Consider the following 26,574-nt stretch of genomic DNA (forward strand, 5'->3'; position numbering starts at 1 on the left):
GAGCAACTTTATTTAATGAAAATTTTTAATTATATACAGCAAAAAAAGTAGTTATTCAACTGCGTGTAAAAGCCCTGGGTGTAAAATAATTTTTTCATTATTTTATGAAATTCTATGTAATATTACACCCTGAAATATGAAACTTATCAGTATGGGAAACCAACTTGCCGGAAATGTCAAGCTAATAATTTTTTTGTTTGTTTTTGTTTAGACAAGTACAAATCTAGAGTTTTTTTTAAAAGGTCCTATAAGCTATTCTCTTTCATATGTTTATAGGACCCTTAAAAAAACTCTAAAAAATTTATTGTATATTTTTTGTCCCGTGGTTCTGTTCGAAGTCAAAGGAGCACGCAGAAAAATAAGGCATATTTGAATCAACAAAACGTTTTGTTGATTTGAAAATCATAATTTTTGTTGAATCAACGCTAAACGTCAAAGCAGCTTTTTCAAAACAACAAAAGACTTTTGTTGAATCGAGAAAATCAAGGTTTGTTTCAAACCAAAATCAGCGTTGATTATATTCAACAAAAATTTTGTTGATTCAAACCTCGTACAGGCTGATTCTACAAAACTTTTTTCTGGGTGAGGCAAAAAATAAAATAAAAGTTTAAATTTATATTTGTTTTGTGCCCCTGGATTTTTCTGTAAAATTGTGAAAGGCTGTAAAAGGTGAAAGGTCAAAAACTAGAAAAAATATTTGCAACATCCTTATTTTGAAATTGCTTTTTGAATGCTATTAGTTTTCAATAATTTTCAATTTCTTTTTAAAAATTTCTTAGTAAAGTTATACAGCTGAAGAATGTAATTTAACTTGGAGTACAGTGAAATGTTTTGCAAATTTTAGACTGTCAGTACATGAATGACAGTCTAAAATTTGCAAAACATTTCACTGTATTCCAAGTTAAATTACATTCTTCCCTCACATTCCACCAGCCTACTGCTATCACCGAAACCCCAAAACAAAGCACCCAAAGATGCTTCTCCCGCCGCCGCCGCAAAGCTTTCGATGAGACACCTCTCTCTCTCTCCCTCTCCGGCGCTTGTTCTCGCCTCCCCCACGTGCCATCCACGTGCCGCGACCGCGCCGAGCTTTTGCCATCCCCGGAGAGACAGAGACAGAGTTTATAAAAATTTCCAAGCACTCTGCGGGCTGCGCTCAGTCGGTTACGATCGGTCGGATCGGTCGGACGTGCTTTCTCTACAAAGGTCTCTTGAAGTTGGTGAGGTGAGATCTCGTCTTTCTTTCTTTTTTGTGAAGTGTGAGAAGTGAATGAAAGAACCACCTTTGATAAGTGTGTGAAGTGGTAACATTAACATACCTGGGAGAGTGTGTGTGTGAATTGTACAAGTTGATAACAGCGAAGAAAGTTTACGTTTAACGGTTTTTCCCCCTGGACAGATGACCTTTTGAAGCGCGAAGAAGAGTCCGGGAATCGTTCTGTTTGTAAACATCTGCTTTCGTAGGGAAAGACCAGAATAAGTGGTGATGAGTGGAAGCTGTTGATGCTGCTGCTGCTACTAATCAACAAGTGAAATACGCGCCAATTCAGATTGTCAACTTAATTAGCATCCGCAAAAGTGAGTGATTTATGATTGAGGTTAAGTGATGTGGATCTATTTCCGGGGATTTCTCTATTTTATTATTGGACGTGCGCACCTTCATTAGAGATCTAATTTAAAAGCCACATACAACTTTTGGACAAAAAAAAACACACACACATCTCCAAGAATTAACTTAAACCTGTTTACCATATGGGGTTCCTCCAGTATGAATGAAGGAAAAAAATGACACGACCGATTATAAACAACAGTTATTTCACTTACTTTCTTCGGAACTGAACGGTTATTTTTTAGTGGAGCACGTCGCCAACGTCGTCGCTGGCCTGACTGACTGGGAGAAATGTATATGAATATGAGAGGGAACCAGAAGACTGAAGACCTTTATGCATAATAACCTGGTGGTGAAGGTAAAATGAGGCTTGAAATCGGATTTTTTTTTTCAAGGTTTTTTGAGTTCGATCCAGTTTTGTTGTTGTTATTAGTGAATTTGTTTCTCTCTATAAATTTGTCTTTATTTTTTATATTTATTGTTGACGATTGCAAATGTTAAGTTTTTGTCATTCCTCCTTCAATATATCTCCAAAAAAAATCAGGTGGCTAAAAAAACTATTGACTATAAGTGAAATTTTCTTTGAAAAAATGTGTTAAACTGATTGTAAACTATTCGGAATACAATGCATCAAGTTTATTTGTAGATTTTTAATCAAATAAAGACTTTTAATATTTTTACAAATTTTGAGTTTTGAAATCACTGATCGGTAAAAGTTTAAGATAAAAAATGTTTTCATGAATTCATTGAAATTTCGTCAATTTTTGATAATAATGAATTCTAACAATATATAGAGTATCATGACGATACCTTTTGTTTTAAAATGTTGAAAATTAGGTTTGAAGTTTGAATGATAGTTCTTGGGTCACATGCATATTTTTCTGGAATTTTAAGAAATTTCATGGGATTTTCTGTGTTTTTGGATTTGCAAATGGATTAGTATTAAGGTAAAATCTGTCTGTTTATTTTATCAAAAAAGATGCTTAAAGAAAAAAAAACTCTTTAGAAATCTTTGACTTAAAAATTGTTCTAAAAAAAGTAGTCCTCAACACACAGAACGATGACTCTCTGAATCTCAACCCAAATTTAATACAAAGTACGTCAATTTTGTTTTTCATTTTGTTATAGTTTAAACAACAATTGTTTTATAGTTTTTAAACAAATTTCTAACAAATTTTAACGGTACACATCGAGCAGAGCTTTTGCACCAAGGTTTTTGTTACAGACATTTTAGTTTTTTTTTTCAAATCCACGGGAACTATTGACATAATTTTTTATTCATCCTCTAAAATACTGTCTACAAAATATTTTATAACAAAGTTTGTTCATTTTTACAATCAGATTGTTGCAGCATAAGTTTGGAAACGTTGGAAAATGAAGACAAAAACTTCACTAGTTGCTGTGCACCCTTACACAAATTTTAAACAAATTTCAAAAAAATTTAAAAGAAAGTTTAACATATTTTTTTAACAAATTTAGACAAATTTTAAACAAATTAAAAAAAAAATCAATCATATTTTCAACTTTTTTTAAACAAATTTCAATCATACTTTTAACTATTTTTAAACAAATTTTGAACAAATTTTAAACAAATTTAAAACAAACTTCAAACAAATTTAAAACTAATTCACGGCGTGTTTTCTAGAACAACCTTATCAGGAAAAAATAGTCATCGCTACTTTCAAATGTGTCTTATAGGAAATTTTCTCAGCTTTCCAATAATTCTAAGAGCGAAATGTTTCATCGGGAAATTCCTGAGATATCTCTATTTTATTGTTTTTGGTTTTTAATTCCTTTATTATTTATTGAAAACTTTTAAATAACAGTCCAGCAAACTTGTCAAATGATGTGTTTCAAGTGTCTTTTACTCATCAAAATGTGCAGAATAAGTAGAGATGGGATTATTTGAGCGGACCGTTCTTATGAACCGGCTCAAGCTAAAGAACGAATGAGCGACCGCTCAGAAAAAATGAGCGGCGGTTCATTTTGTGAACCGGTTCTTTTCAAAGAACCGTCAAATCAAAGAGCGAGTCGAAGAACGAACCGAACGAGAGCGAATGAGCGAGAGCGAATGAATGGAAAGAACGAACGGAGCGCTTGATTAGCGTCGCTCGCGCCGTCGTCGACGTCGTCGACGTCGTCGAACGGCGTCGTTTTCGTTCACTCTTTCGTTATTTCGCTCTCGCTCATTCGCTCTCGTTCGGTTCGTTCTTCCACGCGCTAGTGGTGACGGTGCTGTGGATAAAAGTCGGGAAACTAGGTTCTCACCGGTCGCCTCATGTTCCAACATTATGGCGCACTTTATGCTTGTTGCTAGCCCGTGTCGCGGCGCCTGTGATTTTGAATCAGCTGACTGTCGCCCGATGTTGCATGATCTCATTATGAAAATATCGATACATTCTCAAATGTTATGTACATGAAGTTGTTACACGCATTCAAACATAGTTCATATGCTAGTTTGCGGTTTTAATCCATGTATTGGACCTTTTGTGATTTAAAATGTAATTTACCACAGCACATCACACAAACTTGGTACTCTTTTGTGGTAATTGTTCAATAGTTTTCTTAAGGCATTTGTTAAGATCTTCTTTTTTGATGCATGTTTTGATCATTTATTTGCTGTCATGAATAAAAGTTTTTCTTATTAAACAAAAAACTGCATTTCAAGACTATTTTATCAAGTGCAGCAAAACGGTACCTCAAATATGCCTGTTACTGAACACCAAATAAAATCTATTACAAAATAATGAGAAGATAATTATCAAAACGATGATTCAGCTTACTTTTCATTACTTTTAACGATTGAAAGCAATAACTTGGTTGAAAATATTCTCTTCTGAAGAAAATTCAAGTTTGTTTACCTCTCTATGAAAAAAGTTTTCGATATTTCTGGATTTCAGAGATCAATGTTTTTCTCCTTTTTCATATAGAACGTTTATATTTGAAATGCTTTCCAAAAAGTTCAAGATGGTATGTCAGAGACATAACCGAAAGACATAGGACCAAACAATTAGAATGTGTTGTTGGATTGCTAGTGAAATCTGGAATAAGATTATTTTATTTTGTTTCATGGATTTGTCGGCAAAATTGTCATAAATGTTCTCCCAAGGTGAACCTTTCATGAAGGCACCGGCAACTCCAGGTTGTGGCCACTACGGTCGAAATGTCAATTTTCATGTTCAGTATCAAAAACCATGAATTTTGATACCCATATTGCCACAACTCGTATGGTTCTGTAAATGTCCCCCCGGGCCCCGAGGGAACCTTCTTTGAGGGCACCGGCCACTCCAAGTTGTGGCCACTACTGTCAAAATGGCCATTATTATGTTCAGTATCAAAAATCATGAATTTTGATACCCATATTGCCACAACTCGTATGGTTCTGTAAATGTCCCCCAGGCCCCGGGGGAACCTTCTTTGAGGGCACCGGCCACTCCAGGTTGTGGCCACTACTGTCGAAATGGCCATTATAATGTTCAGTATCAAAAACCATGAATTTTGATACCCATATTGCCACAACTCGTATGGTTCTGTAAATGTCCCCCCGGGCCCCGAGGGAACCTTCTTTGAGGGCACCGGCCACTCCAAGTTGTGGCCACTACTGTCGAAATGGCCATTATTATGTTCAGTATCAAAAACCATGAATTTTGATACCCATATTGCCACAACTCGTATCGTTCTGTAAATGTCCCCCCGGGCCCCGAGGGAACCTTCTTTGAGGGCACCGGCCACTCCAAGTTGTGGCCACTACTGTCGAAATGGCCATTATTATGTTCAGTATCAAAAATCATGAATTCTGATACCCATATTGCCACAACTCGTATGGTTCTGTAAATGTCCCCCCGGGCCCCGAGGGAACCTGCTTTGAGATCACCGGCCACTCCAGGTTGTGGCCACTACTCTCGGAATGTCAATTTTCATGTACAGTATCAAAAATCATGAATTTTGATACCCATATTGCCACAACTCGTATGGTTCTGTAAATGTCCCCCCAGGCCCCGGGGGAACCTTCTTTGAAGGCACCGGCCACTCCAGGTTGTGGCCGCTACTGTCGAAATGGCCATTATTATGTTCAGTATTAAAAAGCATGAATTTTGATACCCATATTGCCACAACTCATATGGTTCTGTAAAAGTTCCCCCAGGCCCCGGGGGAACCTACTTCGAGGGTACCGGCCACTCCAGGTTTTTTCCACCACCAATTCGAAATTTTTCATGAGAACCGCCGCATCATAGTGGCTTCAACGCGGTCCGCTTCGCTCGAATTTCCTCCTTCTGCTGCTGGTGGTTCTTCCTTCTGGTCCTCTTCTTCTATTGGCCGCTGCTGCTGCTGCTGCTCCGCGCCTGCCCGACGTGCACAGTTCGAGTGCTCGTTCCAAAGTGACTTGCTTTTGCGAAATTTTCTGCTTAAATAGCGGCAGAGCCGGAGAACGGCACAAAAGGGCGCGGTCTCGAATGCATACGCTCGCTCTGATTGGTCATCTGTCCGATTTGTACTGAAAAATTACTCATTTTGATTGCATGTTTTAAGTGCTTTAACTATGTTTAGTCAAACTATCTATGTAGTTAAACAATAGCTGAAGTCTTCCTCTTTCGATTGGTGGTCCAACCGTCTGTATTGATTCACAGGGAAAAAAGATATAAGCGTTCAAAATGTCCCCTTTTTTAACGCTTAAATGTGACGCTTTGGATCGAATTTCTGAACTGGCCCCCCAATATAGTAAGGAGAGACATAGTCCTATGCCAAAAGGATAAAGCAAATCACCCAAAAATCGTTTAAAAAATCTAAATATCTTGAGCAGATGCTTCAGTTCATTCCAGTCTTTTTTCTGGCTTTGAGCGAAATGAGCGGATGAGCCGTTCAAAAGAGCAGCTCATTTAAATGAGCGAACGAAAATGAGCGGCTCACAGAAATGAGCGGTTTTGCCCACCACTAAGAATAAGACAAAAAAAACTTTGTAGAAGGTTGCAAACCGCTAAACATTTTGCAAATCATGTTTTGTCTAAGTTTTTGAATATATGGGATTTATTCAGAAATTAAAATCATAAAACAGTGTAAAAATATATTTTGTACAAGAATTATTTGATAATTACATATTTTTCGTGTACAAATAACACGTAACGAAACTATTGGCACTACGCCCCCCGGGGCATGGCCTTCCTCTAACATGGGATTTCTGCTCCAGCGCCTCTGACGAGACAGGAGAAACCGGGACCGACGTTTTACTTCACCATCCGATAGAAGCTCAGTGGATAAGGCGGGAATCGAACCCGCGTCTCATAGCATCATCGGGATCGGCAGCCGAAGCCGCTACCCCTGCGCCGCGAGACCCAAATAACACGTGTCTACTCTGATTTAGCTTGTTCAACCGAAACTATGGCAGGTTTGTGATTGTTAATGGTATTATTGAATTTTAATGAATAAATTTGATATTTTCATTAACCTGGAACATAAATACAAATATGATTTGAAATCGAAAATATACTACATATTACTGTAGCAAGCTTCAAAAGTCATATTTTCATCAGTATAAAATAAAAATTAAATTTTATAAAATGTTTTCTGTTGAAAATGCACTTAAAAGTAGCACTTAAACTCGAGTCTTCCAATTCAGAATGCTGAAAACACCGTCACAAACATTTTTTTTTTTTGAACAAAAATTAAATAATATTTTAACAAAAAAAAACAAACAGAAACTTTCTTATCAAACTATTTGAAAAAAAAAATCAAGTAATATATATATTTTTTTATAGATGAGATTGACGATGAAAGTCTTATAAACTTCTAAAATATTGCTAATCATTTAATAATTTAATACAAAAAAACTCAAAAAAATAATTTCATACTTATGAAAAGTATTTCTCCTAAAGCTCGCAACAGTAATTTGCAGTTTAATTTCTAGTATTAAACATGTTTTGTATCCATGCAACTGTTTAGTGTTTGATTAAGGAAATATTATATTTATTCATAAAAATCTTGTAATACCCTATCAATCTCAAACCTGTAGAAATTTCGGTTGTATCAGCTAATTCCAAGCTGGATCAGAGCAGACTGGTGTTATTTGTACACATCAATTATGTAATAATCTATTTGTTCTTTTAAAAATAATATTTCAATACGATTTTATTATTTTAATATTTGAATAAATCCCACATATCCAAAAATTCGGTTAAAACTTAATTTTCAAAATGTTTAGCGGTTTGCAACCTTCTACAAAGTTGTTTCTTGTCTTATTCTGCACATTTTGATGAGTAAAAGACACATGAAACATACACACAAAAAAATATTTCCGAATGTTACATCATTTATGATGTAACACTTTTGCACGTCATTAAACATTTAAATTTAAATGCAATTTGATGTAAATTTGCAACAAATTATACTTAAAAACATGATTTTACGTGTGATTCAACCGTTTACGTCGAATCTCAAGTTAACATCAACTGAGTTTACATGTGATTCATTTTTTCCGTGTCGAGTAAATTCACATATTTTTTTCTGTGTATAATTTGACAAGTTTCCTGGACTGTTATTTAAAAGTCTCCAATTAATAATCAAGGATTTTAAAAGAAAGAACTTAAAATTGAGGTATCTCAGAAATTTCCCGATGAAACATTTCGCTCTTAGAAGCATTGGAAAGCTGAGAAAATTTCCTATAAGACACATTTGAAAGTAGTGATGACTATTTTTTCTCCTTAAGGTTGCCCAGAAAACACGCCGTGAATTTAAAACAAATTTCGATCAAATTAAAAAAAAAATCAAAACAAATTTCAAACATATTTTAAACAAATTTTCAACAAATTTAAAACAAAATTGAAATAAATTTTAAACACATTTTTAACAGATTTTTAATAAACTTTTAACAAATTTTGAACAAATTTTAAACAAATAACAAACAAGTTTAAAACAAAATTAAGCATATTAAGACAAATTTTGAACAAATTAAAAAAAAAGTTAAGCAAATTAAGACAAATTTTGAACATATTTAAAAAAAATCAATCATATTTTCGACCATTTAAAAAAATTTAACAAATTTTTACAAATTTCAAATAAATTTTAAACCATTAAAAAAAATAAAACAAGCTGAAAAAATATTTCTAGAGTAATTTTTTTTTGCAGGAGGGTCCTATTAATATATGAAACACAATAACTTATTAGGCTTATAAAAAAATGGTTTTTTTATATTAGGCAATTTTAAACAAATTTCAACATTTTTGAAAGTTTGATAAAATTTCTACATCATTAAATTTTTTTGAATATTTGTTTTATTGATTTAAAACAAATTTATACAGAAACACACCTTTGGTTCAAAATTAAATTTTGAATAATACCTTAAACCACAGACAAACAGACGGTACAATCTGTCATAATCAATCAACATCCCATTTTTGTCAAATTTGAATGGTTGATTGCCTGTAAAATAAAAAAAATGCATTTTTTCAATATTTTGTCATCGCCATTTTGGCCGCCATCTTGGATTTAAAAATTCTAAATTACAACACTCAAAAATAAGACAAAAAAAAGTTTTTTCGTGATTCGATTACCCGAGTGAAATTTTGCCAAGGCCTTCTTCGGATTCGAGTCTGGACTGTAACACAATCTAAATATTTTTTATTTTTTTTTCTTTGTATTCTACAGTCAGTTTGAGTTAATTTCGCACAAGTTTCTAGATAATAGCATATTTGTTACTCACACGATGAAGAGATACAGCTAAGGATCATGTGTCCCCGGAGACCAAGTCTCCCCACTCTCCCCTATAGAAAAAATATGAATCAAAGTTACTTTTATCTGAGTGCTTGAGAACAGATAACAAAACAAAAACCAGAGATGGCAGGCAAAATCAGGCCAAATTGTATTTAGACTTTTTGTCAAATCTCAAAAAAAAAAAATAAATAAAGGGATAAAAACTATTAGTTATATATATTTCATTATTAAAAAACGACTCATTATGTACAGATAAAATTAAAAATTAAAATATTTACGTTTTTAAATCAAAAGATTTTTTCATGAAATTTGCGATAAATATTTGCTTTAAGTATTGAAAAATAGGCTTTAAATATATAATTTTCTTTTTTTACATTGACTTATACAAAGAAGCGCAAAATAAAGTGTAAGACAGTCATCACTATTTTGGCAAGCAATGATAACAGGTTGAACTCGTCTGTCTAGTTTGCCAGCCCCTTTGTCCAAGTAAACTTGTCCAGCTTGTCTGGTCACATCAACCAAGTTCAAGGTGATTACCACCAATGGGCTAAGATTTGCCTTGCAATTAATCCATCCGCGCAAATTCCGCATACCATCGTGTGTGCTCAACAACTTCAACTCCAACTCCAACGCTGACGACGCCCCGTTGAACTAATTCTGTCCACACTCTGTCAGCCGCGGCCACAACCGGTACTCCCCAGCCAAACACGTTTTCCTGGATCTTGTGTCTGCAAGTCGTTGAAGAAGAGGTTCACCGTCGTCGTCGTCGCACAACTTTCTAATGAATAATCATTGTCTGGAGCCCGTGGTCTGGCCGCGTTACGACGGACCCAAGAGTCATCGTTTGTAGTTGGCGTACACGCACCAGGCCACAAGGGGGCTGGAATTGGCGCACGATCTCCGGGGAGGGAGTACAACAACAAAAAAAAACGTGATCGTGACACACGGGACTTAGTGGGAGTGACGCGAAAATTGGAGCACCTCAATTCCAGGTCTGGAAGAAGAGGGGCTAGGGTGCAAATTATTTCGTCTATAATTTGCGTCTATCTACACTAGGTTAATCGTAGATCTTGACTTGAGAAGAAGAGCAAAAATAAGCTGCAACGATTTCAATGTCAGAAACAGCATCACATAGCCAGCAAGTCCAAGGATGCACTCTTTTGCTGACGTCAGTGGGAAAAGCCCTTCTTCCCCCCTTACCTTGCTTTTCCAGCAACTACGACGACGTCATCGTGTGCCGCTACCAAGATTTTAAGGTCACGGTCATGGCGATAGCGCGAGTCTCAACCATGCATCTCTATAGCAAGTTGAAGGTCTGTCCGACAAATTTTGAACGAATTGGAACCGGTTCTCTTTCGATGGGGTTTGAAAGTATAAAAATTAAGAAAAGTGAGGTTAGGTCAACTAATGACTGCTCTACCCTATCAGCTGATACGATGACGATGCTGGTCGATGTGTTTGGCATAGACAAGTTTTATACGAACCGGAATTTTTGTTGTTTTTATTGATTCGGGGATTTTTGGCGTCGTCATTTTTCGTTTTTATTTTAGTGGGCTTTCATGTTTTGATGACCTAATTTTGAATTTCTTCTTTATTGTTGATTCGCATTAACGTAAAATCGTACGATTGGAACTGCTGAAAATTATGGTCTATAAAGATTAAGTAAAAAGTTGATTTTTAATACATTTCAAAAAAGTTTTTATTTTGGTAACTCACGTCGAGGTGGTTTGCTTACACACAGTAGTCATTTGCCAGGTGTGAAAAGTGAGAGTTTATTTACTTTTGTGATTATATGGTCAATTTGTTGGTTGACGTCATAAAATACAGCTTGAATTCTTGTCATTCAGAAGGTGAATGTTAAAATTTTGCAGAATATTGGTAAAATTGTATATTTTAATAAATTATACTGAATAATTTGTTTTGTTTTCTTTTTTCTTGCTTTTAACATCTAATTTGAATTTTGCGACCCCATTTTAGTCAAATTTGAATGGCTGATAGCCTTAAAAATTACCAAATGCATTCTCTCAATATTTCACAATACCGACATTTTGTTCACCATCTTGGATTTCAAAATTCTACTGTAGAGTAGTTCAGGGATCATATCTAAGGTCAACAATCAATAATAGAACAAGGAAAATAAAAAAGACAAAATCGTGATTCGAAGGTATACTGTATAAAACCTACAAATTTTACAACTTCCAAATTTACTTTTTTTTTACTGTGTGTCAAATCAACCAAAACATGACTTTGACACTTATACGAGACTCTCAGGGCTGATTGGGAGTTGCGTTGGAGAATTTGAACGGTGTGCGTCGCGGTCATCACGCAGGATTTTCGATGCCGTTTCCGTCTTTGTTGTCCCCCCGATTGTGCGTGTATTTCGATCCGGGCGGTTTCGCGTTTTCGCATTTTAGTTGGTTTTATCTTTCCACAGCCGGCTGTCCGAGATTGAATCATTTATGCTAAACATAACACCAAATAACCGGGAATAGTCTCATCCGCATACTCCGACTGATTGCCTTGAGATTGCATAATACATCACACCATTAAACAAAATTTATTGATTATTGGGTCGCATCATCATCCTTTATGCTGAATCCTGGCCATTACCCTTACCCACTAACAAAATCCCAAGTAGAAGTAGTTTTCCGGCACACGCGGGGGTGTGGATATCGTATAGAACCCACCCTTGGTAGCAGCCTGTGCTAACTAACATTCCCGTCCCATTCCCTCGAGATCTACAAACTGACATGGCGGGCGCCGTTGGTGGCCAACGACTGTTTCCTATTCGCACCGGCTCTAGTTTTGATGATCGTGATGTTTTATCTTTTCAGCGCATTCATGCATGCTGTTGATAAGGGAAACATCATTTGATCGTTGAAGCGTGTGACCGGTTGTGCTGATGGGATATTATGGTCCTGTTCAGCAACGGAGAAGGACAACCATGGGTGGTCTCTCATGCTCATGCTCATGCTCATGCTTATACGAGACTCTCAGGGCTGATTGGTGTCCAGAATTTTATTTGATGGAGTCGGATATTTTTGGAGAACTGCGTAGCTCCTGAGATCAACAATGTCCAAATTTTAACATTTTTTTGATCTTTTTAATTATGTTTGGTAAACAAAATTTCATTCGATATTTTACAAGAGACCTTTTAAAAAATTCAAGCATTGTCAAAAACAATTCTTCCATCATTCGATAAAGTTTTTAAAAAAATGAATTATTGTCCACCTAAACATATCTGCAAATTAAAAAAAAAAACGAAGGTACATTTTGTCATTTTTTTTTGTGATGCAAATATTTTCAAAATGTTAGTGATTTTTCTGGGTGTATTATTTTTTCTGAATAGAGCAAGAATCTGAATACCCGACACTCTCCGATTGTCGTGGCGATTGTCCACTCTCCATACAAAAAAGATTTTTTTTTTGTATGGACAATTGTCCACGAAGGGGGGGGGGGTTGAGAATCCCTAAAAAAGTGTCCACGTGGTTTATGGATAGTCCCGTTTAGACCACTTTTCAAAAAAACAGTTTTAGTAAATGATTTTTGTATTTTTTTAGGAGAGACATACCATCCTGCATTTTTCGTCAGTCTTTTGGTAACATCTTAGGGTATTTTCTCAAAAATTTTGTGCGAAAAAAAATCGTGACATCACCTTCAAATTTAACTTTTAAACTTAAAAATTGAAAAATGACATAAAAGTGGCGTGTTTTTTGTTTCAGTGTATTTTTATCAGAAAGCCCGTCCAATTTCCTACAAGTTTGTCTTTGACCACTTTTTGATACGATGCAACGGCTTCGAGATACAGTAATTTTTAAATTACAGAATACAAAAATATTTAAATACCTTACGCCCTTCTCAAATGTTATTCTCGAGTACTATTTGCTAGGATAGCATGTCTACAAAGTTTCATTGAAATCGGAGAGGGTCGGGTACAAAAGTATCAGAAAAATTCCTGATTTGAGCTGGAATTGCTCTGGAACTTCATATTTGGCTTTTCAGTCCGTCGAATAAAAGTAACAACCGTTTCCCTTCGTTACCAGTCGAAGGGAAACGGTTGTTACTTTTATTCGACGGACTGAAAAGCCAAATATGAAGAAAACTGAAATTTGACAGTCGTTGCGAAAAAAGTTGCTCTGGAACTTTTTAGAAATGTTATCCTAGGCCTATATAAGCCATTTTTGTGTTTAAGGAGCCAATTGTAGTCGAAAGTGACATTTGAGAAGAGCGTTAGTTATTTAAATATTTTAGTATTTCATAATTCAAAAACTACTGTGTTGCGAAGCCGTTGCATTGTATCAAAAAGTGGTCAAAAAAAAAAAACTTGTAAGAAATTTAACCCTCTACAGCCCAAATTTTTTTTTCGAAATTTTTTATTTTTCCCGTGTTCAGGAGGTCATTTTGAGCAGCTTTTGTTCTACGAAAAACTTTACTTCTCTTGTTTTATGTTTTTCTTGTTTCATTTTTAGTATTTTAATTTGCATTAATCTTGTTTAGTTTATGTTTGTTTTTGGTAGTATTTGGCCTACTCTACCACCTCCTATCATTACATTTTGCCTATCTATTTTTTCATGTTTTGACAGTAACTTTTTCAATTTTTTGCATGTTTTTCACATTTTCTACATACACAATTACTACATACTTCTTTTTACTTAAAATATAGGAAACGTTAGCAAAAAACACAGCCAAAGTTGACCCCTAAAAAAATTACATTTTCAAAAACATTGGCAAAGTCACATAAAACAAGTCAAATTTCCAACCCTAAAATTTTCCAAAATTTTAAATGTTCTTCTTTGCAATGCTTTTTGGAGATCAAAAATTGATTGAAAAATGGATTTTTGGCGATTTTTTAAATCGAAGCCCGTCTAGAGGCGGGGTTGGGTTGTAGAGGGTTAAGGGCTTTCTGAAAAAAAAAATACACTGAAAGAAAAAAACACGCCACTTCCATGAGATTTATCAATTTTCAAGTTTAAAAGTTAAATTTAAAGGTGATGTCACGATTTTTTTTCGTTCAAAATGTTTGAAGAAATAGCCTAAGATGTTAAAAAAAGACTCACGAAAAATGCAGGATGGTATGTCTATCCTGAAAAAAAAAATCATTTACTAAAACTGTTTTTTTTTGAAAGGTGGTCTAAACTTCAAAATTTTCAAAAACCGATAGGGAAAATCGATTCCCCAGACAATTTCACATAAATGTCTCCATATTGACCATTGTACTAAGTTCAATTCTTGTAAAGATACAGCGATTCAAAAAATGTTGAAAAAAAATAGGTTTTTGGTGGTTTTTGGCAATTTCTTACTGGAAAGCTCGTCCAATTTCCCATTTGTTTGCCTTATTGCAAAAGGCGAATAAAAGAAAATTTATTAACTTCAAATCTATCTGATTCAGTGAGATGCCTTTCAAAGTTTTATAATGAATTTAAAAAAAAACATCTGCAGCTAAATGAGTTAACAGCAACAACAACATCTTTAAAACATAAATTGAAAATCGCCTAAAATGTAGGGTAATTACATTCATAACATGTTATTAATGTTTCCCATTCATGTTCTACTAAACTTGCAAAATATGTAAAAATGTTGCATAATCATAAACACGAAGTAAATCACAGTTTCACCGGTACCTTTTACCCGGCTCGTTTTTATCCAATCGGGGTGTAAACTAAAGACGAAGCTCATTACCAAACTCTATAGTGTAATTTCCCTGCATTTCCTTTTCACAGCCACACATTGTGTACCATTCACATTGAATTTAATAAACCGGCTAAACACATCACGGCAGAACAAAACACAACAATAATAAATAAACACCTTCCAGCTTCAAAGCGCGAGCAAAACTTGATTCATGAAGGTTAAAACCCTGAACGAGGGACCGGCTGTTACGAAATTCGTTACGTCGTTAGTTGGTGCAGTTGACTTAACTATAGCACACACACACACCAATCACTCACATGACACTTGGTCGCTTGCAGTTTTGATTAATTTGTGTTTTTTGTTCATTACTTTGTCTCATTCACTCTCGGTACGGAAGCAGCTTCGTGATTTGCACAGTAAATTTGTAAAAATAGTTTCAACGAAATCATACAGAGATTCTTTCGAAGCTATCGTGCAGTTTTATTACAGTGCATACATTTTACGCACAGCCACTATCCACCAATTCAAACCCAGCGATGCATAAACTAGTTATTTTTTGCCAAATTTCGCAATTATTGCTGACGCCACACACACCGGTTCATTGTTAAGGGCTGAATTCCATATGTGGGTACCACCGGTATCGCACCACAAACCGTTACAAATGGCACACAGTCTGACGAGGTTTTCCTCCAACCTGCATCTCCACCAGCACCACATGAGACTGATCGAAACGGAAAGTGAAAAGTGAAAATTTTCACTTTTCTCTACCTCGCCATTGCCATGCTGTGTGCGTGTGTAATTACACGTTGCAGATTGTTATGCAGATTGTGGCGAAATTCTTCCAAATTGATGGTGGTTGAGTGATGTAACGTTGCACGAAATTTGATTAGGGTCAGTTTTCTAATTTTTAATTGCCGGGCTACGTTTAAGATTGTTCGCACCCGATAATGTTGGTAATTGCGAGATGTATCGCGTTCGCCATCTTTCGCGAATGAGTTTCAAGTTCAACAAACAAGCGCGCAAAAAAAAAGGAAAACAGCTCGATATCTTGATTTGCTGCTTAAACTTGGATCGCGTTCCAACACTTAGTGAAGGTTAAAATAAACTTCAGAAAGAGTACTTTAAGATGCATAACCCACTTTTGAGTATCGTGCTTCTTTGGTTCGAGTTTCAATCTAGGCGCCGAGAAGAGCATAGGATCAGGGAAGCCTTAAAATCAGTTTATGAATCTGATTTTAGAAATAATATTTGAATTTGAAAACTAAATTTTGCAATTCATTCTTACTTTTCATCGCAAAAAAGTACTTTTTGCAATTCCGTCGTGAAACTACTTACTTTTCCTGTCATTCTTAAACGACGAAATAGCCTACCTTTCTGTACCAAAAATAACATAATCGAAGCTTGATTTTTTCAGCACTCTTCGTATTTATCTCTTGCTGAAAAAATCCTCTTTTTGCAACTTGTTGTATAAACTACTATTTTGCAATTCCGCTGTGAAACCGTCATCTTTTCCTGTCCTTCTGGAGAAACGAAACGGCCTACTTTTCACTGCCAATGATAACAGATTTCAAAATCAATACCTTTCAATGTTGAAAAGTAGGACTTTTTAGCACTGAAATGGGAGTTGAAAAGTTGAACTTTTCAACACTTGTATCGAAAAGCAACATTTATCAACATTGTTTTGTTTTGAACGGTGAATTTACTTAACACATGAATGTTTGGCATAAAGTTCCATTGAAAAAGCGTTTTTCGGAATTGCAAAAAAAAAAATTCCTTCTAACTGCTTATAGTGTGTTCCATAAATGAATATACATAAAATAACAAAATCATGTCTCGCCCCCCTCTAATCTTATTTAATTTAACCCTAGCGAAGTCATCTACACTGAAACCCCGATGGTTTGACACCAATTGTTGTCAAATGAACGGGGTCACTTTTTAGTTTGACACCATCTTTACACAGAGTTTGCAAACGTTTGCTTTGACAGTTCGTCTCTTTTTAGTTTGATTTTGACTGACAAACGGGGTACCAACTAAAAATGTGCCAAACGAAAAAAAGTGACCAACCACCGAGTGTATAATTACCGATCTAAATTCATTAACTAAATTTTCCTGTGACAAATACTGTCAAGTTTAAAAACATATTTAGCTGCCTTCTAGTGAGCGAATCCCAATTCGCCAGCTATCAAAAACACGAAACCACGCGCTCGGAAGTCAACAAACAACCCCGGGATTCGAACTGACGACCTTTGGATTGTTAGTCCAACTGCCTACCAGCGACTCCACCGAGGCAGGACCCAGGGAGACGACTCCTACACCTGGATTGAGCTAACGACCTAACCCTCTAGGTTAGACCGGGACCAACATTTACTTCCCCATCCGACGGAAGGCGCCCAAGCCGACTGGGTGAGAGGCAACCACGCTTACCCCTACACCACGGTTCAGTACATCAATGCTATCAAATTTACAAGAAAGTTACAGTTCCATCATTCTTTTTATAGATTTTTTTTTTAATATTGAACCGGTTAATCTACAAAATTGCAATTTAACCATTCGATTTCATTATTTGTAAAACATACACACAAAAAACATCCCGTAATCGTGAATTGTGTTCATGAATTTGAGAACCACGGTGGAATTGTTGTATGGATCGTAACACGGCCACCGACCCCCCTCCCTTTCCCTCCCCCCAACTGCTTTACGTAATAAAAGAGTGCTCCCTATAAACGTGAATATATTCCTTCATGGTTCTCAAATTCATGAACACAATTCACGCATTCTAGGATTGACTTTTTCCGTATAGAATAGAGGAGAAAATCGTGACGTCAGAAATGAACTCAAATCACTCAAAGCTCATTTTGTGAGTGACATTTTGGCCTAGTTTGACAGCTACCTCGTTCCCAGGTTTTCTGTGGGAGAGAAAAGGAGGCGAATACTTTATGAAAATCATACCTGTCAACATTCCTAGCCTCAAAATTTTGTCGCGAGTTGCTTTTCTCCTCTATAGAGAAGAAAATCGTGACGTCAGAAATTAACTCAAATCACTCAAAGTTCATTTTGTGAGTGACTTTAACAATTTTGCCTAGTTTGACAGCTACTTTGTCCGTTCTTTTTCTGTGGGAGAGAAAAGGAGGCGAATACTTTATGAAAATCATACCAGTCAAAATTCCTAGCCTCAACATTTCGTCGCGAGTTGCTTTTCTCCTCTATTCACGCATTCTAGGATTGACTTTTTCCGTGTAGAATAGGTTAAAATGCAATCTACTGAACTTATAATAAATAATTATAGTTACAATAAATTAATAAAAATTATAATAAATAATTTTATATTAATTCAGTTTTCAATGAAAATAGTTACAAAAACTGCTAAAAATTAAATCTGCAGCCGAATTTAGTTTTACAAATGTCACTGATTTTTTGTTTGTTGAAAAGTATTTTATGGATGTGTTGTGTTTTAAAGATATTTCAATAAATAATTTTGATATTCAAATTTCTGAAAATTCCATAACAGTTAGATATACCGTCAACTGGGGTGAAACGGGACACATGGGGCAAATTGGGACAGCAGTTTGCTGTTCCTATTCAGACTGTAGTCCCGATTCCGGTATATTTTTTTGGATTATTTTTTATCCGAAGTTTCGAATATATCCGAATTTGATTATATGAAAGGTCTGTTGAATTTTTGGAGTGCTCCGGATAATCAAATGATTAAAAAATAAAAATATATGTGATTATGAATAATTATTGCTGAAATTGCACCAGCTTTTTACAAAAAGTGTTCAAAAATCAAAACCAATTTAATTGTTCTATAGCCTACGATTCAATCATCGTATCTGTACTACAATGTTTAAACTACTACAGTAACTACAATTACCTCATTAGCATTCCATCTTCTCCCAGAACTCGCATAAAACGCATGCCTCACAGCGAGGAATACTAAACTAAACCTCCCGGCCCCGATAATTACCGTCAAGATTCGCGATTACACGGCAATCAATTGCCGCAGAGGAGGACGACGCGCGTTTACGGTCCGAACGTGCAACTTGGTCTCTTCGGGGTGTTGTAGGAAGTTTCCGTTGGAGGTTGCGCGCGTTCAATGCATCTCAAACTGGTTTTGGATGACTTTTTTGGTTTTTTTTTTCACTGAGGCAAATTTTGCTTTTTTGCAGATCAACTCCCGTGAAGATGCTGAAGTACAAATCGCTAGCGCTGCTAGCGGTAACGGCTTGCGCCGTCGGAGTCGCGTACGCCATCCAGGTCCCGCAGGTCCAGGACCAGCTGAGTCTGGCCAGTACCGATCGCCAGGATGTGCTGCCGGCGTACCAGTCGTCGCCGAACGGGTTCACCGGCGCGTCGGATCAACCGCGGGCGTACCGTCCGGACACGGCCTCGCTGGACTTTGTGTACCACAACCATGACGACATGACCCGGTACTTGAGGGCGACCACGGCGAGGTATCCCAATTTGACTGCGTTGTACTCGATCGGCAAGTCCGTGCAGGGTCGTGACCTGTGGGTCATGGTGGTGTCTTCGTCGCCCTATGAACATATGCTCGGCAAGCCGGATGTGAAGTACATCGGGAATATTCATGGAAACGAAGCGGTTGGTCGAGAGATCCTGCTTCATTTGATTCAGTACCTGATCACGAGCTACACCACCGATCCGTACATCAAGTGGCTGCTGGACAACACCCGGATTCACATTCTGCCGTCGCTCAATCCGGACGGTTACGCAGCCTCGAAGGAGGGAACGTGCGACGGAGGTCAGGGTCGGTACAACTCGCGCGGGTTCGATCTGAACCGCAACTTCCCGGACTACTTCAAGCAGAACAACAAGCGATCGCAGCCGGAAACGGAAGCCGTCAAGGAGTGGATCAACAAGATTCAGTTCGTGCTGAGCGGGTCGCTGCACGGAGGTGCCCTGGTCGCGAGCTACCCGTACGATAACACGCCCAATGCCAGTAAGTATTCAGTTTGAGGTGTGGGTTGTTGAAGTAATGATTACAATGTTGACTGTTTACGAACATGCTCTCGTGGAACGCAGAGATCTGTCGATCTTCGTCGACCTGTGCTGGTGAGAAAAGGGGTTAACTGTAAGATAATCATGTTTAAACATTTTCCTAATCATCCTTCTCTGTGTTATCTCCTCCCAACCCAACATGACCCCTTCTGAGCTCAGTGTTCCACAGCTACGTGTCGCAACCGTCGCTGACGCCGGACGATGACGTGTTCAAGCACCTGTCGCTGACGTACGCCAACAACCACGCCAAGATGTCCCGCGGAGTGGCCTGCAAGTCCGCATCGCCTTCGTTCGAGAACGGCATCACCAACGGAGCCGCCTGGTACCCGTTGACCGGTGGAATGCAGGACTTCAACTACGTCTGGCACGGCTGCCTGGAGGTGACACTCGAGGTGTCCTGCTGCAAGTTCCCGCCGGCGTACGAACTGCGCAAGTACTGGGACGACAACCAGCTGTCGCTGATCAAGTTCCTGGCGGAGGCGCACCGCGGAGTTCAGGGCTTCGTGATGGACCCGAACGGCAGTCCCATCGAGAAGGCCCAGCTGAAGATCAAGGGGCGTGACGTTGGCTTCGCCACGACCAAGTACGGCGAGTTCTGGCGGGTGCTGATGCCCGGAGTGTACAAGCTGGAGGTGTTCGCCGACGGGTTCGTCCCGAGGGACGTCGACTTCATGGTCGTCGAGCAACACCCGACGCTGCTGAACGTGACGATGCAACCCTCGAAGGTAAACCCCGCACTAACCCCCACCAAAAATCTTGTAAATAGTGCATTCCCTTATAAAATCTACCAAAACAATTGGCTTGTTGGGATTGGGATTGGGGGTCCACTAACCAAACAAACCCGTTTCTTCTCTCTCTCGTTCTTTTTGCTGCGGATCAATTCTCCTTCACAGCCCTACCTGTTTGTAAACCATATAAAACCCTATAACCGTCATTAACAGCCAAGCTCCGCCGAGTCGTCCGCGGGTCAGTTGGAGTTGGAGCCGCAGAAGAAGAAACCGTCGTCGGTCGTGGCGCTAGTGCGGAACCCGATCAGGGGACCCACCGCTTCAACAACAATTTCTACCAGCACTGCCAGTGATGCCACGATCGCGAGTGGGGAGGAGGAAATTGGTAGCACTACCGTACGGGCAGAACACCAGCCGGAAAATGGCGCCGGCGATCAATTTGTGTTCGCATAATCTTGGTTTTGGACTGCAAAATTGTAAATATTTTTGATTTTGGTTTTGTGATGTTGTGTGTTGTTTGCATGTTTTTTTATGTCACATATTCTATTAACAAAATTAGTCTTTCACACCTTTATTTGCTGCTCTTGAAATCTAGTTATGTAGCTTCTAAAAAAAATTTAACCATATAATTTATTGGTAAAAAATATCAAATGTTTTTAAGTGTCACTAGAAAAAAATATATCTAGAGTTTTATATGAAAATTTCCAATAAACATAGAAAATCCCATAGTTTATTGGTCCTTTTCAACTAATTTTATCAACAATTTAACAATCAATTCGAATGATCGGAAAGTCAACACAACCATTTTGAATTCACCCCACTTTATTTACCGATTTTTGACAGTTGCTTCAAACTATTTGCTTGCATACTACAATAGGATGTAACAAAAATGACTTTTTGGCGGGCATTCAGGGGTTTGTTCCGGTGGGCAAACTGAGCCTAAATCCCAAATATGAGCTTGATTGGACGTAACAGGAGCTGGCGCTCCGCCCTTCAATTTTAAATGGGATTTAACCCGTAAAAAAAGATTTTTTCAAAAATGTCACTTTTTGAGGCATTTTGGCCACCAATGCGTTTACCAAAAACATCAATGGCGTGTAGGCCAGATCCTTGCGCATCTTTTGGTATATATAACATTGAAGTTTGGAGCATCCTGGAACTCGGTACAGACCTTCAAAGTTTGGCATTTTTTCGAAAAATCGGAGGTGCGACGCATATCTTTTTTGCCGGGGCCGATTTTTCGAAAAAATGTTAAACTTTGAAGGTCTGTACCGAGTTCCAGGATGCTCCAAACTTCAATGTGAGCAATTCTCTACCAAAACCGGAAATGGATTTTATTTGTATTTTTTGATTTGGCTCAAACTTTTTGGGGGCCTTCCTTATGACCAAAGAAGCCATTTTGCATCATTAGTTTGTCCATATAAATTTCCATACAAATTTGGCAGCTGTTCATACAAAAATGGTACGTATATTTTCGAAAATCTGTAACTTTTGAAGGAATTTTTTGATCAATTTGGTGTCTTCGGCAAAGTTGTAGGTATTGTTAAGGACTATTTAGAAAAAAATAGGTACACGGAAAAAAAAATTTCCCGATTTTTATTAACTTTTTCACAAAACTCAAATTCCCAAAATACGTATTTTTGATTTTCGAGATTTTTGATATATTTTAGGGGACAAAATCCGCAACTTTTGAGCTATAGAGAAACATGGTCAAAAAATCTGCCGCCGAGTTATGATTTTTTGAAAAACTGGTGATTTTTGGAAAAAATCAAAATTTCATACATAAATTTTTTTTTACCTCATTTTTTTATGCAAAATTGAATTTGCAATCGAAAATTACATTACGGATTTTTCGATAAAGGGCTCCGTTTTCAAGATAAAGCCACCGAAAGTTTGATTTCAGTGAAATATTTGCAGTTTTTCAATTTTTAAAAATAGTGACCATGAGTGACCATTTCTAAAAATATTTTTTTTGAAAAGTTCAGAAAATTTGCTATAAAATTGTCTAAGATACATTGAAGATTGGACCTCTGGTTGCTGAGATACAGCGGCTTAAAGAAAAAGAAACACGAAAACTGAAGTTTTCTAAGTCTCACCCAAACAGCCCACCATTTTCTAATGACGATATCTCAGCAACTAATGGTCCGATTTTCAATGTTAACACATGAAACATTCGTGAAATTTTCCGATCTTTTCGAAAAAAATATTTTGAAAAAAATTAAATCAATACTAGCATTTTTAATGGACATAATATTCAATGTTTGGCCCTTTTAAAATGTTAGTCTTGATTTAATATTTTTCAAAATATTTTTTTCGAAAAGATCGGAAAATTTCACGAATGTTTCATAAATTAACACTGAAAATCGGACCATTAATTGCTGAGATATCGTCATTAGAAAATGGTGGGCTGTTTGGGTGAGACTTAGAAAACTTCAGTTTTCGTGTTTCTTTTTCTTTAAGCCGCTGTATCTCAGCAACCAGAGGTCCAATCTTCAATATCTCTTAGACAATTTTATAGCAAATTTTCTGAACTTTTCAAAAAAAATATTTCTAGAAATGGTCACTCATGGTCACTATTTTTAAAAATTGAAAAACTGCAAATATTTCACTGAAATCAAACTTTCGGTGGCTATATCTTGAAAACGGAGCCCTTTATCGAAAAATCTGTAAAGTAATTTTCGATTGCAAATTCAATTTTGCATAAAAATTAGGTCAAAAATTTTATGTATGAAATTTCGATTTTTTCCAAAATCACCAGTTTTTCAAAAATCATAACTCGGCGGCAGATTTTTGACCATGTTTCTCTATAGCTCAAAAGTTGCGGATTTTGTCCCTAAAACATATCAAAAATCTCGAAAATCAAAAATACGTATTTTGGGAATTTGAGTTTTTGTGAAAAAGTTAATAAAAAATCGGGAAATTTTTTTTCCGTGTACCTATTTTTTTCTAAATAGTCCTTAACAATACCTACAACTTTGCCGAAGACACCAAATTGATCAAAAAATTCCTTCAAAAGTTACAGATTTTCGAATATATACGTACCATTTTTGTATGAACAGCTGCCAAATTTGTATGGAAATTTATATGGACAAACTAATGATGCAAAATGGCTTCTTTGGTCATAGGGAAGGCCCCCACAAAGTTTGAGCCAAATCAAAAAATACAAAAAATAAAAATGGTCGAAATCGGCCGGTTTTGTAGAGAATTGCTCATGTTATATATACCAAAAGATGCGCAAGGATCTGGCCTACACGCCATTGATGTTTTTGGTAAACGCATTGGTGGCCAAAATGCCTCAAAAAGTGACATTTTTGAAAAAATCTTTTTTTACGGGTTAAATCCCATTTAAAATTGAAGGGCGGAGCGCCAGCTCCTGTTATGTCCAATCAAGCTCATATTTGGGATTTAGGCTCAGTATGCCCACCGGAACAAACCCCTGAATGCCCGCCAAAAAGTCATTTTTGTTACATCCTAATACTACAACACAATTCGTGACATTTATAAGTAGACGGAGCTTGTGGGGCAACCCAAATTTGTATTTTTTCATAAATATGTTTATATCTGATTGTTTGTGCTATTTTTTTAATTCACTGCAGTTTAATCTTGATGTTGATTTTTGGTTAGAGAACTAAAAAACTGTCTTTTTCAAACCCAACCATCAACAATTTAGCCATCAATTTAGATGATTGAAAACTCACCATACCACAGAGTTGAATTCACCATAACTCATCCAATCGCGCGTGATAGTTGACACTACCAAAAACTCCGTGTGGTGCTCACGTTCCAAACTACTCGGATTTTTGATAAAAATTCTCATTATTTATGTCTGTTTAACTGTAGTAGAAGTTTGCTTATTAATAAAACAAATATCGATGACATGATCAAAAATAACCAGAAGAATCAATATGATCAAAAATGACCATTATGTCTGCGCTTGCTTTTTAATCAAAAAAATTATCGATGTTATGATCAAAAGGATCAAAATGGTCAAAATGATCAAAATGATCAAAATGATCAAAATGATCAAAATGATCTAAATTATCAAAATAATCGAAATGATCAAAATGATCAAAATGACCAATTTCTAAATCAAAGGAATTGAAAAAAATAATTTTTAATTTTTAAATTGATGGCAAATTGGTCATTTTGGTCATTTTGATCATTTTGATCATTTTGGTCATTTTGGTCATTTTGGTCATTTTGGTCATTCTGATCATTTTGGTCATCTAGGTTATTTTGGTCATTTTGGTTATTTTGGTTATTTGGTCGTTTTGGTCATTTTGGTCATTTTGGTCATTTTGGCAATTTTGGTCATTTTTGTCATTTTTGTAAATTTGGTCATTTTGGTCATTTTGGCCGTTTTGGTCGTTTTGGTCAATTGGGCCATTTGGTTTATTTTGTTAATTTTGTTAATTTTGTTAATTTTGTTAATTTTGTTAATTTTGGTAATTTTGTTAATTTTGTTAATTTTGTTAATTTTGTTAATTTTGTTAATTTTGTTAATTTTGTTAATTTTGTTAATTTTGTTAATTTTGTTAATTTTGTTAATTTTGTTAATTTTGTTAATTTTGTTTTTTTTTAATTTTGTTAGTTTTGTTAATTTTTGTCATTTTGTTCATTTTGATAATTTTGGTCAATTTGGTCATTTTTTTCATTTTGGCCATTTTGTTCATTTTGGTCATTTTGTTTATTGTTGTTGTTTTTTTGGTCATTTTGGTTATTTTGATTTTAGACATTTCGGTCATTTTATTCAATTTGGTCATTTTTGTTATTTTTTGCCATTTTGGTCATCACGGTAATTTTTGTAATTTTGGTCTGTGGTTTCTTTCAAATTGATCGTTAAATTACGTCTGTTTGTCTAAAATATTTGAGTGGTGCTTGGTCTTTTGACACAAATATTTTTTTTGCAATTGTTTATATCTTTGGTTTTGTTGATACTTACATCATACTTATTTTTATACTTATTTTTGCAATCGTTTCTTAATGGTGTTTATCGAAATACAAATAATTTTACCTAAGAACTCTTCATTCCGTTTCCATCTCAATGTTTCGGAAAAGTGTAAGCTTCAAATTGAGCTACTTTCTTAATTCAGTGTACTAAAATTCTCAACTTATCCTCACTCTAAATTTTCGCAGCGCAACGACGGTCCCTACTACCGGCCCATCCAGTCCTCCCAGTCGCAGTATCGTCCCCAGCTGGCTGCCCCGGCAGCCCAAACCAGCCTCGGCGGCGGCGGTGGCGGCAGCAGTAGTTCCTCCTCTTCGTCTTCGTCGGACGAGGGCATCCTAGCGACGCTCAGCAACGGCTTCAACAGCCTCGTGAACAACATTTTCGGCTAGAACCCCAACTTGATCTTGACAAACGAAATAAAAAAAACACACAATTTGAAGAAATCTCAAACTTTTGAGCAGGCAGCAGCAGTATTAGAACAAAGCAAAACCCTACTTCACAAATGGACGAATATCTTCACATCATCCCGATTTTTCTGGAATGATTTATTCTGCATTTTAGCGCAGCGCAGCGGTAGCGACGATGACGATGGTTGGAAATTACAAATTAATTAAAAGAAAATGTGTTCCAGTGATACGACGATAATAACTGTTAGAAAACTGATAATAACTGACAAAAATGATACAACTTAGTACTCGTTGAAAAAAGGACAAATTTATTTAAAGAAAAAGCTGATCTATAAAAAGTTAAACAAAATACTTAAATCGAAATATTTACATTCTAGAGTCGAAGAAAAGAAATACAAATGTCGTTCAAATATCACTATTTCACCTTAACAACACTCGTAGAAATTACTGTTGAAACTATTTAAATGTAATCCGATGATAAAGACTTATTTATAATAACGGTTAAATATCGTTAAATAAAAACGAAAA

General features: G+C 36.4%; 1 protein-coding gene across 9 annotated transcripts; it reads left to right on the forward strand.

Moving 5' to 3' along the window:
* Positions 1-1,151: 1,151 nt before the first annotated feature.
* LOC6054262 (carboxypeptidase D) lies at positions 1,152-26,574 on the forward strand. Of its 9 annotated transcripts, none has more exons than XM_038266856.1 (7): positions 1,152-1,225; positions 1,400-1,578; positions 19,111-19,901; positions 19,985-20,014; positions 20,102-20,685; positions 20,902-21,164; positions 25,825-25,963. In XM_038266856.1, the coding sequence occupies exons 3-6, from the start codon at positions 19,127-19,129 to the stop codon at positions 21,139-21,141; spliced, it is 1,629 nt and encodes a 542-aa protein (XP_038122784.1). In that variant the 5' UTR covers positions 1,152-1,225; positions 1,400-1,578; positions 19,111-19,126; the 3' UTR covers positions 21,142-21,164; positions 25,825-25,963. The 9 variants fall into 9 exon arrangements, 8 of the variants coding, with proteins under 8 accessions (XP_038122784.1, XP_038122786.1, XP_038122785.1 ...); XR_005279077.1 differs by adding an exon at positions 25,708-25,747 and having other exon boundaries at positions 1,159-1,578; positions 25,825-25,921; XM_038266858.1 differs by having other exon boundaries at positions 1,159-1,578; positions 20,120-20,685.

The sequence above is a fragment of the Culex quinquefasciatus genome, chromosome 1, assembly GCF_015732765.1.
Source record: "Culex quinquefasciatus strain JHB chromosome 1, VPISU_Cqui_1.0_pri_paternal, whole genome shotgun sequence".
Classification (NCBI taxonomy): domain Eukaryota; kingdom Metazoa; phylum Arthropoda; class Insecta; order Diptera; family Culicidae; genus Culex; species Culex quinquefasciatus.

Excerpts from the sequence above, each read along its gene's own strand:
- LOC6054262 (XM_038266856.1), top strand. The coding sequence starts at position 19,127 with ATGCTGAAGTACAAATCGCTAGCGCTGCTAGCGGTAACGGCTTGCGCC. Across the intron at positions 20,015-20,101 it reads ATCTTCGTCGACCTGTGCTG|GACCCCTTCTGAGCTCAGTG; the intron begins GTGAGAAAAGGG and ends CCAACCCAACAT. Across the intron at positions 20,686-20,901 it reads TGACGATGCAACCCTCGAAG|CCAAGCTCCGCCGAGTCGTC; the intron begins GTAAACCCCGCA and ends CGTCATTAACAG.